General features: G+C 39.7%; 1 protein-coding gene across 1 annotated transcript in view; it reads right to left on the bottom strand.

The window, feature by feature from the left end:
• Positions 1-13591, bottom strand: part of Psd3 (pleckstrin and Sec7 domain containing 3) — a 373120-nt gene that overhangs the window by 208711 nt on the left and 150818 nt on the right. The window contains exons 5-6 of the mRNA XM_032918497.1: positions 1443-1649; positions 1260-1340 (exon numbers count right to left, since the gene is read on the bottom strand). Of these exons, the coding sequence (XP_032774388.1) occupies positions 1260-1340; positions 1443-1649 (288 nt within the window). The remainder of the gene's footprint in view (positions 1-1259; positions 1341-1442; positions 1650-13591) is intronic.

Genomic DNA, 13591 nt, shown 5'->3' with positions numbered 1-13591 from the left:
CCTGATCGCTATTTCCTTGTAAGCTTTTAAATGAACTCATAATGGCAGAGCACAGATTAACTCGTTCCTGTATCTCACATGTTTTCACTGAATAACGAGAGCAGCCTGCACCACTCTAACACAGTCACCATCCCTTCACCCCCGGGCTTTTAAAACTAAAGGAGTATACTAGATTATCAAAGCTCTCTGAGGTCCTAGGACTCAATGCTCACTGGGTTTTATGTTCAGCGGCTCAAGTGTTGAAAGTGGGTATTGGTGTGCCTTCATTTCAATCACTCAGCCTAAAGTAGATATGGCAATCTGTTTCACATATGCACTCTTTACATTCTAGTCACTGAGTTATTTTTATCCCATTCAAGAATTTAATAACAAAATATCAATTGAAAATATTTTGTATTTACTATGTTAAGTAAATACTTACGGGACAAAGGCTTCTAATTTCACAGTCAGTAAACTATAATCTTTTTAACCAATAAGACTGCAAACTTCTTATTCAACAGAATTGAAAGTAGGGTCTCAAGAAGGAATGTATGTGCCTATGTTGACTGCAGTCTTATTCATATTAAATGAAACGTGGACTGCACGCGAGTAAGAAATCGGTGCTAATTCTATACAGTGGAGTATTCGCTCAGCTTAGGAGAAGGAAACCCTGTCATCAATTACAATATACATGAACTCTGAGGACATCATACCTAGCAAGCTCCCCCAATCAAAAAACTATTGTATGATGCCAAGTATATTAAGTATTCATCATAGTCAAAAGAATGGTTTCTATAGAAAGAGAGTTATCTGGCATAGAGTTTTAGGTACAAGATGAACAGAGTGAAAGTCACTATTGGCTGGCAACTGTCCATCCGTCCATCATTATGGATGTATTTAATATCAGTGATGGTGCCCTTAAAATGGTTAATAATTTAGTTACATAGATTTTACTGTAATAGAAAATTAAAAGAAAACCCTTAATGGAGACCCCCCTCCCAATGATTTGCTTTCAGGCCATATTCCAGTATGCTATATGAACTCAATTTTATTACTACATGCTGGGTATCAGTTCATGTTTATGTCATGGTTTCTTTATTCTCTGTTATCATAATCATGACATTTTTCTTATTCTCTGTTTAGGATATAGATTATCATCTAAACTCACAAAGCAAATAGAACTGGCATGAAATATCAGATTCTAACCATAAGATATTGCTTCCTCTGCTAAGAAGTCATGACTTGAGGTGATGAAGAAAAGAAGTAATGTTTCATCATACCTGAGAGACTGATCCAGCGTCATCCCTGTGAAATCAAAAAACTTCAGATACTCTTCTGCAACTAGCTTGCTAAATTCGTTGCTATAAGGAAACAGAGCAGAGTTTATTGAACTGACAACTACTTTTAAAAAAAAAAAAGCACAGGATAAAAAGTTCAGTGAAATACCAGACTCAAGAACATACTTTTTGCCTAGATGTTTGGCAACGTCCGATCTTTTGAATCTGTCTAGATGATACAAGCGTTTGGCCAATCTTTTAGCTGCTTCCACATTGCTGTTAGTGCCATTGCTAAGATTCTCTGTGGTCTCCTTTTCCAGAATTTCAGTGCTCCCCATTTCAGAATTACCATCTAGTCGTGTTGGTTTCCCCTTATCAAAGCAATAGCCACTACTTTAAAAAGAAAGAAAGAAAGAAAAATAGAAAAACATTTGTATGGCCAAAGAGAAATAATAGATGAAGTTATTATGACAATGTAAAATCAACTATATAAATAGCTTTCAATAACATTGTTTCCTATTTAAATATTTGACAACAGTGATTTGGTTACTATATTTTTAAAGACTATAAAACTAATTGCCTAAGCCAGTGGTTCTCAATGCCATTAATGATGCAACCCTTTAAAATGGTTCCTCATGTTATGGTCCCGAACATTAAAATTATGTTCATTGATACTTCATAGCTATAATTTTGGTACTGTTAGGAATTGCCATGTAACTATCTGTGCTTTCAGTTAGTCTTAGGTGACCTAGGAAAGGTTTGTTCAGCACCGCTAAGCGGTAATAACACACAGGTTGAGAACCTGTGGGCTAAGCCCTAAACAAATGGTTTTGATTGTAGGACCTTAACATTTTTAATTGGTGAGAACGCCAACAAGTTTCTTTATAATGTCAATTTTATCTATTGATATTGGTAAATAAAACAAAAATGTAAAGCATAATATATTCAGAAATAATTCATTTTACATAATATAATATATTTCTACCAAAAAATACTATTTCTAAAATAATATAAAATTCATTGATTTACAATTTTTACAAATTGGTTAGCTTTAACAGGACAACAAGACTCTCAGGGCAACCTGTTGCTTACACCTCTTGTTGTTTTTAATGAAGTATTTTAAGAAAACTCTGTCTTCACAGATACCTAAGGACAAGATTATATTTTATGACCCTTTTGAATAACTGATGTTATGATATGTGATATGTTATGTGTTTTGTCTTTTTCTCCCCTACACCTCGAAGTGGATCTTTTATGCACGTGTGATTTTCTACTACTATGTTTTGTTCTTTTAGAAAGCATTTGTAAGCATATCTCATCATATATCAGAAAGTGTCGTGTGAATGTCATCACGATCCTCAGAAGAGCTGTTCAGCACTGTGAAACTGCTAAACTACTGGTGAGTTAGGTTGCTTTCCAGAATTATGACTCAACGGGGATTGTAAGTGAGATCTCAAGGAGGGATATATGTGCCTCTGTTGATGACAAACGTGTTCACAATGGATAAAATGTGGATGGAGCCCAAGTAACTATTGATGGATGAGTGGGTAAGAAACAGTCACATCTGAGCAACGGGAACCAAACAGCTACTCTAAGGAGCTCTAAGAGTAGGGGGCAGAGGCCAAGCTCTTAAGTCACATTGCCTTTTACACCCACCTACGTGAAAATGTATTCCAGTGCACATGTCAACTTACTTGTTCCTGGTAAGAAACCACAGGGGAAATCCAGAGTACAAAATAGAGGAGGACCAACCCATACTAATTATTTTCATCTTTAAGTCAAATTACAAACCATTATCAATTGCAAACAATGAGCTATTCAGAAATCAACTACACAAATCAGAATTCATGATCATCTTTCTTAAACAATAAGCCGCCTTCCATTTCCAACAGAAAAGGTACACCAATAACAACAAAGTGCTTTCTTATGATGAGCATTTCATTAAAATGAATATTTCAATGCTTTTCTCCTGAACTCACTTAGAAAGTTAAAACTGTCAATCATTTTCTGAAAAAACTTTATATTAATTAGAACCTACTTATATAAACTCTTAGAAATTTCATAGTAAGGAAATGAATAGATTTTAGCCACAAAAATAGTAGAATGTAAAGTATGTATACCAAGAACAATGTTGGTTGCAATCAAGTTAGTTACAGACACACAGACAGACACAGACACACAGACACACAGACACACACACACACACACACACACACACACTTTCTGGAGTTGTGTCTTCCTACATATTCCAATAATATACTAAAAACAAATGCCAAAGTAAGAATCTTCTTTACCAGTACATCACTAACAACTGTTAATTTCTCAGCATGTCCATGGCTTCTTTTATTAATCACTCCATGCAAGCAAGCAGCTTTAATTACTTGACATATTCCAACAGATTGATTTTGTTCAGACCCAATTACAAAACTGAAAAACCTCCTAATAAAGCTCTGGTTGTTTTTCTCGAAGTCCTCATGCCACACATCTGCTTCTTCCTTCTTCCTCTTGCCCAACCTAGCTTACTTCATCTTCTTCACGGGGGCAGGAAAGGCGTCATTTTAGAATCTATGTAATCACACTTTTCTGAATCCTCTTTTAGAACAATGAACAAGTAACATCATAAATCAACACAACATCATGACCTTGATACACACTTACCAACAATGGAGGCGGCACAATATTAGGCCCATGACAACTGCTAGGGCATTGCTGGCCCACACATCTTACAGAGCCTTTTCCTTCTTCCTGTTCTTCACTTTAACTCCAGTTCCACTCATCTACCCAGCCTTCCAAGGACCCGACTCCCTGTGAGGTCATGTTACTATGACCTCACATTCTCAGCCCTGTTTACTGTTGGGCATTCTGTAATGCTTTCACAACCCCATATAAACAGGAGTCAGAACACAGGATTCACTGTGTATGGTGGGAATAAAACACAAAGCAGTCCTGCCTTGTTCATACTTGATACAGCAGACTGTAGGATCCCTCAAGGGAGATAACACCCCATTCTTTTTTCTTAAATACACAAAACAGGGTTCCTCTAGTCTGTTGCATACCAGATGTTTCAGTAGTTAGATGTCTCCCTTTCCAGCTTTACTCTTCTTCTTGCCTTTGCAATCTTATGAAGTAAGATCTCTACCAATTACTTGTGTCTCCCCATCCCTGTACTCTAGGAAATGCTTCAATGGGCCCTTTATTTCCCACAGCCAAGTAACTATGGCAACTCGCAACAATCCAGAGCAGATCATGGAGTCTGATCACTGTGCCTTCACACAGCATTTGTATTTAACAGATTATTAGATATTCCAAATAAAAGTAACAAGTGCCTGGGTGTCTAAGTTTCAGGTAAGTATAAAACAGTGTTTCATGTACACATATCTAACAACTCTATCAAATATTGAAAGAATCAGTTTTCAAATTATTGTTTATCTGAAACTCCAGATTAACTGAGAATTCTACATCTTGTCTGGCAACCTTATTTCCTAAAACGTATCTTAAAAACTTAAAGAGCGGCCGCCCTCACAGAGAGCTCAAACGCAGTCCCCCAGGAGTAACTTCAGCGCCAGGACTACAGATAAGACCAACTTTTCACTCCAACTGACCTGCCTGGTGGACTCAGGACACACAAAGGCAAACTTCCTCTGGGACCGGATACTTCCGGTTTTTAGCTGGAGTCCTAACCTCGCTGATCCCGGCCCACAACTCGCTGCTCCCAAACACCTTGGGAGAGAATGCTCACCACCCAGACAGGTGGGCACTCCTGAGACTGCAGAGAGGGAGAGACCACCAATACTGCCCACCCCTGCCCACATCCCTGGCCCAAGAGGAAACTGTATAGGGCCTCTGGGAACAGTAAGATAGGGGCACTCAAGAGGCAGGTCCCCTACAGTCCGGACACCACCCGGATCTGAAGGGACCTGGTCAACAGCTCCCTGCACCAAAATCCCGTGGGAAGGAGAGCTAAACCTTCAGAGAGGCAGACATGCTTCGGAAGCCAGAAGAGACTACACTCTACCCACATTTTTGACTCCAGAGGAAAACACCTAACACCATCTGGGACCCCTGTGCACAGGGACCCAGGAAAAGGCGGGGCAGGCCCTTCTGGTTGCCTCCCTCACGGAGAGCTGAAAAAGCAGCCACCCAGGAGCAATTTCAGCCCCGGGACCAGAGATAAGACCACCTTTTCTGCTGCACGTGACCTGCGTGGTGGACTCAGGACACAGGCCCACAGGAACAGCTGAAGACCTGTAGACAGGAAAAACTACACGCCCGAAAGCAGAACACTCTGTTCCCACAACTGGCTGAAAGAAGACAGGAAAACAGGTCTACAGCACTCTTGACACACAGGCCTATAGGACGGTCTAGCCACTGTCAGAAATAGCAGAACAAGGTAACACCAGAGACAATCTGAAGACGAGAGGCAAGCCAAGGAACCCAAGCAACAGAAACCAAGTCTACATGGCATCATTAGAGCGCAATTCTCCCACCAAAGCAAACACTGAATATCCAAACACACCAGAAAAGCAAGATCTTGATTTTAAATCACATTTGATCAGGATGATGGAGGACTTCAAAAAGACGTAAAGAACTCCCTTAGAGAAATGCAGGAAAACGTAAATAAACAAATAGAAGCCTATAGAGAGGAATCACAAAAATCCCTGAAAGAATTCCAGGAAACACAATCAAAGAGATGAAGGAATTAAAAATGGAAATAGAAGGAATAAAGAAAGCACAAAGGGAGACAACCCTGGATATAGAAAACCAAAGGAAGAGACAAGGAGCTATAGATACAAGCATCACCAACAGAATACAAGAGATAGAAGAGAGAATCTCAGGAGCAGAAGATTCCATAGAAATCATTGACACAACTGTCAAAGATAATGTAAAACAGAAAAAGCTACTGGTCCAAAACATACAGGAGATCCAGGACTCAATGAGAAGATCAAACCTAAGGATAATAGGTATAGAAGAGAGTGAAGACTCCCAGCTCAAAGGAGCAGTAAATATCTTCAACAAAACCATAGAAGAAAACTTCCCTAACCAAAAGAAAGAGATGCCCAAAAACATAAAAGAAGACTACAGAACTCCAAATAGATTGGACCAGAAAAGAAACTCCTCCTGTCATATAATAGTCAAAACACCAAATGCATAAACAAAGAAAGAATATTAAAAGCATTAAGGGAAAAAGGTCAAGTAACATATAAAGGCAGACCTATCAGAATTACACCAGATTTCTCACTAGAGACTATGAAAGTCAGAAGATCCTGGACAGATGTCATACAGTCCCTAAGAGAACACAAATGCCAGCCCAGGTTACTGTATCCAGCAAAACTCTCAATTAACATAGATGGAGAAACCAAGATAGTCCATGATAAAACCAAATTTACACAGAATCTTCCTACAAATCCAGTCCTACAAAGGATAATAAATGGTAAAGCCCAACATAAGGAGGCAAGCTACAACCTAGAAAAAGCAACAAAACAAAGAGAAGAAAAGCACACAAACATAATCTCACATCCAAATATGAATATAACAAGAAGCAACAATCACTATTCCTTAATATCTCTCAACATCAATGGACTCAATTCCCCAATAAAAAGACAAAAGAATGACAAACTGGATACGCAATGAGGATCCTGCATTCTGCTGCCTACAGGAAACACTCCTCTCCTCAAAGACAAAGACAGACACTACCTCAGAGTGAAAGGCTGGAAACACAACTTTCCAACCAAATGGTCTGAAGAAGAAAGCTGGAGTAGTCATTTTAATATCGAATAGAATTGATTTTCAACCAAAAGTCATCAAAAAAGATAAGGACGGACACTTTATATTCATCAAAGGAAAAATCCACCAAGATGAACTCTCAATCCTAAATATCTATGCTCCAAATATATACATAAAAGAAACCTTACTAATGCTCAAAGCACACATTGCACCTCACACAATAATAGTATGAGATTGCAAAACCCCACTCTCATCAATAGACAGGTCATGGAAACAGAAATTAAACAGAGACATAGACTAAGAGAAGTCATGAACCAAATGGACTTAACAGATATTTATAGAACATTCTATCCTAAAACAAAAGGATATACATTCTTCTCACCAACTCATGGTACTTTCTCCAAAACTGACCATATAATTGGTCATAAAACAGGCCTCAATAGATACAGAAAGCTAGAAATAATCCCATATGTCCTATCAGAACACCACTAGCTAAAGCTGGTCTTCAACAACAATAAGGGAATAACGCCCACATATACATGGAAATTGAAGAATGGTCTACTCAATGATAACCTGGTCAAGGAAGAAATAAAGACAGAAATTAAAACTTCTTAGAATTTAATGAAAATGAATGTACAACATACCCAAACTTATGGGACACAATGAAAGCTGTGCTAAGAGGAAAACTCAGAGCTCTGAGTGCCTGCAGAAAGAAACAGGAGAGAGTATATATCAGCAGCTTGACAGCACACCTAAAAGCTCTGGAACAAAAAGAAGCAAATACTCCCAGGAGGAGTAGAAGGCAGGAAATAATCAAACTCAGAGTAGAAATCAACCAAGTAGAAACAAAAAGGACCATAGAAAGAATAAACAGAAAAAAAAGCTGGTTCTTTGAGAAAATCAACAAGATAGATAAACCCTTAGCCAGACTAACGAGAGGACACAGAGAGTCTGTCCAAATTAACAAAATCAGAAATGAAAAGGGAGACATAACTACGGAATCAGAGGAAATTCAAAAAATCATCAGATCCTACTACAAAAGCCTATTTCAACAAAACTTGAAAATCTGGAGGAAATGGACAATTTCCTAGACAGATACCAGGTACCAAAGTTAAATCAGGAACAGATAAACCATTTAAACAACCCCATACCTTCTAAAGAAATAGAAGCAGTCATTAAAGGAGTCCCAACCAAAAAGAGCCCAGGTCCAGAAGGGTTCAGTGCAGAATTCTTTCAGACCTTCATAGAAGACCTCCTACCAATATTATCCAAACTATTCCACAATATTGAAACAGATGGAGCACTACCGAATTCCTTCTATGAAGCCACAATTACTCTTATACCTAAACCACACAAAGACACAACAAAGAAAGAGAACTTCAGACCAATTTCCCTTATAAATATCGACGTAAAAATACTCAGTAAAATTCTTGCAAACTGTATCCAAGAGCACATCAAAACAATCATCCATCATGATCAAGTAGGCTTCACCCCAGGCATGCAGGGATGGTTTAATATACGGAAAACCATCAACGTGATCAATTATATAAACAAACTGAAAGAACAAAACCACATGATCATTTCATTAGATGCTGAGAAAGCATTTGACAAAATTCAACACCCCTTCATGATAAAAGTCCTGGAAAGAATAGGAATCCAAGGCCCATACCTAAACATAGTAAAAGCCATATACAGCAAACCAGTAGGTAATATTAAAATAAATGGAGAGAAACTTGAAGCAATCCCACTAAAATCAGGGACTAGACAAAGCTGTCCACACTCTCCCTACTTATTCAATACAGTCCTTGAAGTTCTAACCAGATCAATAAGACAACAAAAGGAGATCAAAGGGATACAGATTGGAAAAGAAGTCAAAATATTACTATTTGCAGATGATATGATAGTATATTTAAGTGATCCCAAAAATTCCATCAGAGAACTACTAAACCTGATAAACACCTTCAGCAAAGTGGCTTGGTATAAAATTAACTCAAATAAATCAGTAGCCTTCCTCTACACAAAAGAGAAACAAGCCAAGAAAGAAATTAGGGAAACGACACCCTTCATAATAGACCCAAACAATATAAAGTACCTCAGTGTGACTTTAACCAAGCAAGTAAAAGATCTGTACAATAAGAACTTCAAACCTCTGAAGAAAGAAATTGAAGAAGTCCTCAGAAGATGGAAAGATCTCCCATGCTCATGGATTGGCAGGATTAATATAGTAAAAATGGCCATTTTTACCAAAAGCGATCTACAGATTCAATGCAATCTCCATCAAAATACCAATCCAATTTCTTCAGAGAGTTAGACAGAACAATTTGCAAATTCATCTGAAAAACAAAAACCCAGGATAGCTAAACTCTCCTCAACAATAAAAAAGGACTTCAGGGGAATCATTACCCCCTGAACTCAAGCAGTATTACAGAGCATTAGTGATAAAAAACAAACAAACAAAAAAAAAAAAACTGTATGGTATTGGTATAGAGACAGACAGATAGACCAATGGAATAGAATTGAAGACCCAGAAATGAACCCACACACCTATGGGCACTTGATTTTTGACAAAGGAGACAAAACCACCAATGGAAAAAGACAGCATTTTCAGCAAATGGTGCTGGTTCAACTGGAGGTCAACATGTAGAAGAATGCAGATCAATCCATGCTTATCACCCTGTACAAAGCTTGAGTCCAAGTGGATCAAGGACCTCCACATCAAACCAGATACACTCAAACTAATAGAAGAAAAACTGGGCAAGAATCTTTAATACATGGGCACTGGAGAAAATTTCCTAAAAAAACACCAATGACTTATGCTCTAAGATCAAGAATCGACAAATGGGATCTCATAAAACTGTAAAGCTTCTGTAAGGCAAAGGACACTGTGGTTAGGACAAAACGGCAACCAACAGATTTATCTTTTTATCTTTACCAATCCTACAACTGATAGAGGGCTTATGTCCAAAATATTCAAAGAACTCAAGAAGTTAGACTGCAGGGAGACAAATAACCCTATTAAAAATGGGGTTCAGAGCTAAACAAAGAATTCACAGCTGAGGAATGCTGAATGGCTGAGAAACACCTTAAGAAATGTTCAACATCTTTAGTCATAAGGGAAATGCAAATCAAAACAACCCTGAGATTCAACCTCATACCAGTGAGAATGGCTAAGATCAAAATTCAGGTGACAGCAGATGCTGGCGAAGATGTGGAGAAAGAGGAACGCTCCTCCATTGTTGGTGGGTGTAGTGAGCCATATTGGATTTGGGCCTGGATAGCTCAAAGTGACTCTTGGCCACACATACTCCTAAGAGCCTCTCCCATGTATTTACGGCACAGGAAGAAAAGACCAAGTAGTAAACACCTGGTGTCTCCACTGCATGACCCCTGCTGAGCCGGGCTGATGCATGTGGAACCTACACATCTGGACCACACCTGGGTGGTGGTCTATTTACTTCTGCCTTTTGCTTCCTTTATCCTTGAGATTTAGGCTGGTCTTCTTGGATTTCTCCCTTATTAATTCAGGTCTCATAGTTGGTCTTTTGTTACTGAAGTCAAGAGCCAGGGTTTCCCACTGTGCTTCCCAGATATTTTCTACCTGGAGAACTTGGGTATATAAGTGGTGAATAAAGCTACAGGAGTCTCTCCTCCTTCCTATCTCTCTCTCACTCTCTCTTCCGCTCTACCACTCTTCCTCTTTCTCTCTCTTCCTCTCTTCCTCTCTTTCTCTCTCTCTTCCTCTCTTCCTCTCCTGGCTTGACATGATAACGTGTGTGTGTGTGTGTGTGTGTGTGTGTGTGTGTGTGTGTGTGTGTGTTTCTTTCATCCCGCAGGCTTTCGCCCGATTCTCGGTACCGTGTTGGTGCTGGTGCCGACAGGTGGGATTGCAGACTGGTAAAAACATTCTGGAAATCAGTCTGGAGGTTCCTCAGAAAATTGGACATTGCACTACCTGAGGACCCAGCCATACATCTCTTGGGCATATACCCAAAAGATGTCCCAACATATAACAAAGACACGTGCTCCACTATGTTCATAGCAGCCTTATTTATAATAACCAGAAGCTGGAAAGAACCCAGATGCCCTTCAACAGAGGAATGGATACAGAAAATGTGGTTCATCTACACAATGGAATATTACTCCGCTATCAAAAACAATGACTTTATGAAATTTATAGGCAAATGGATGGAACTGGAAAATATCATCCTGAGTGAGGTAACCCAATCACAGAAAAACACACATGGTATGCACTCATTGATAAGTGGCTATTAGCCCAAATGCTCGAATTACCCTCGATGCACAGAACACATGAAACTCAAGAAGGATGACCAAAATGTAATGCTTCACTCCTTCTTTAAAAGGGGAACATGAATACCCTTGGGAGGGAATAGGGATGCAAAATTTAGAACAGAAGCAGAAGGAACACCCATTCAGAGCCTGCCCCACATGTGGCCCATACATATACAGCCAACAAACTAGATAAGATGGATGAGGCAAAGAAGTGCAGGCTGAGAGGAACCAGATGTAGATCTCTCCTGAGAGACACAGCCAGAATACAGCAAATACATAGGCGAATGCCATCACTAAACCACTGAACTGAGAACGGGAACCCCGTTGAAGGAATCAGAGAAAGGACTGGAAGAGCTTGAAGGGCCTTGAGACCCCATATGAAGAACAATGCCAACCAACCAGAGCTTCCAGGGATTAAACCACTACCCAAAGTCTATAAATGAACTGACCCTGGGCTCCAACCTCATAGGTAGCAATGAATAGCCTAGTAAGAGCACCAGTGGAAGGGAAGCCCTCGGTCCTGCCAAGACTGAACCCCCAGTGAACATGATTGTTGGGAGAGGGCGGTAATGGGGAGAGGATGGGGAGGGGAACACCCATAGAGAATGGGAGGTGGAAGGGTTAGTGGGATGTTGGCCTGGAAACCAGGAAGTGGAATAACAACAGAAATGTAAATAAGAAATAAAATTAAAGATAAAAAAAAAAAAAAAAAAAAAACTTAAAGAGCTGCAATAATGGCATTCCCTCAACTGGTTTCACAACACCTTCTGCGTAGGTAATTGACTTGCTCTTGTAACTTCATATTTCTCAATTTTTCGGTTGTTCTAGACTTCCAATTGCCTACAATGAACTGGGTCTTCTCTAATGTCCACTGGGTATAAATGGAAAACCTTTTCCACACATTTTCAGTTTTCTCTCCTAGCCAGACTACCACTAGAAATAATGATCATATGCTCACTTTACCCAATTCCTAATCAAGTCAAAAGTTCTTATCCCAGGGCAAGATATAGAAGGCCCAACACAAGCAGGAAACAACTTCTCTTTTAGAGATATTTTCTACCTTATTTGTGAACTGTGAATCTATAGAGCATACCCTCTTGACTCATGTTTATCTTTGGTTGTATTTTGTTTACTTAAATATTCCAAGTATCTGACCATAAGGAACTTGATAAGCATTTCTTGAATCAGTGAGGACATGTATATCAGTGGATGGCTTAGCAGTAGTGATTGTTTCTGATAGACAGCATCAGGAGTTGGGTCTAGAGTCCCATTGGCCATGTCCGGCTCCCCGCTCAAGCTTCCCTGTATAACACAGGTTCCCGTCTGCCCGTCTCCCAGAGTCGTGGTGAACAGCATGGACACCGCACTTTAGCTGAATGACTACCAGTGAGTGCCAGACCAGTGTCAGATAGCATCAGGCGACTAGTACTACTAGAGGTGTAACTAATGGAGGCGCATGGCAGTTCTCAGTGATTTGTTGTTTATATTCTCTGAGGACTGTGCTCTGTACTGACCCTGAAGGCCTGGGAAACGAATGTTCTTAAAGCTCATGTTGAATGACTTTCCTTCCTACCAAGAAAACTGCTTTGAGTCTGTTGGTTTTTTGGTCCTGTGCCTATCTATTCTGTGAACTTGAAGATGTCAGAGGGGGCCTATTACAGCTGAAGTCATTGCTAGCCACTGTCTGAGAGTTTGTCTCACCTGCCTTGGCTAGGCAAAGTATGGAGGGTAACATATCTGTCACCTCCTGCTGATGTCACTTTTTTCACAGTCATGATGAATTAGAATGTGTAAGCCACATGGCATTGTTGGTAACAGACTTCAGACGGTAACAGAGGGATTCAGTGAGGGGACTGCTTCGGATATTACATCTTCCTATTGAGTCGTTGATGAGAACACAGGGTGTAACTGACAGAAGCTGCAACTGAGAGTCAGGAGTTATAGAAGGCAGCGAAAGCAAGTGCTCTAAAGGTGTGGCAAGAGCGCTCAGAAAGTTCCTACTTCTCCAGGGCGCTGCAGAGCTTGGCTGGCATGGACTGTGGACCTGAAAGAGTGCATAGGGAAGAACATGTACGTGGGGCCTGGAATATTTCAGTAAATAAAGCCCAACTAAAGAATAAGCACGAAGAAATAAATCATATGCACTTAAAGGTGTTATTTGCTATGATAATAGAAGAATCAAAAGAGGACGGAATCCCAATTAGGGTTATAGGTAGAGGTATTGATACAGAAAGTAGTTACAGGATGCCTATTTGAACAGACATCACCTGAGCAAGGCTTGAAGAACACTAGTCATGACAGTACCAGAAACGTGAAGCATC

The sequence above is a fragment of the Rattus rattus genome, chromosome 13 (genome assembly GCF_011064425.1).
Source record: "Rattus rattus isolate New Zealand chromosome 13, Rrattus_CSIRO_v1, whole genome shotgun sequence".
NCBI lineage: Eukaryota > Metazoa > Chordata > Mammalia > Rodentia > Muridae > Rattus > Rattus rattus.
This window is presented reverse-complemented; position numbering and strand designations above follow the sequence as displayed.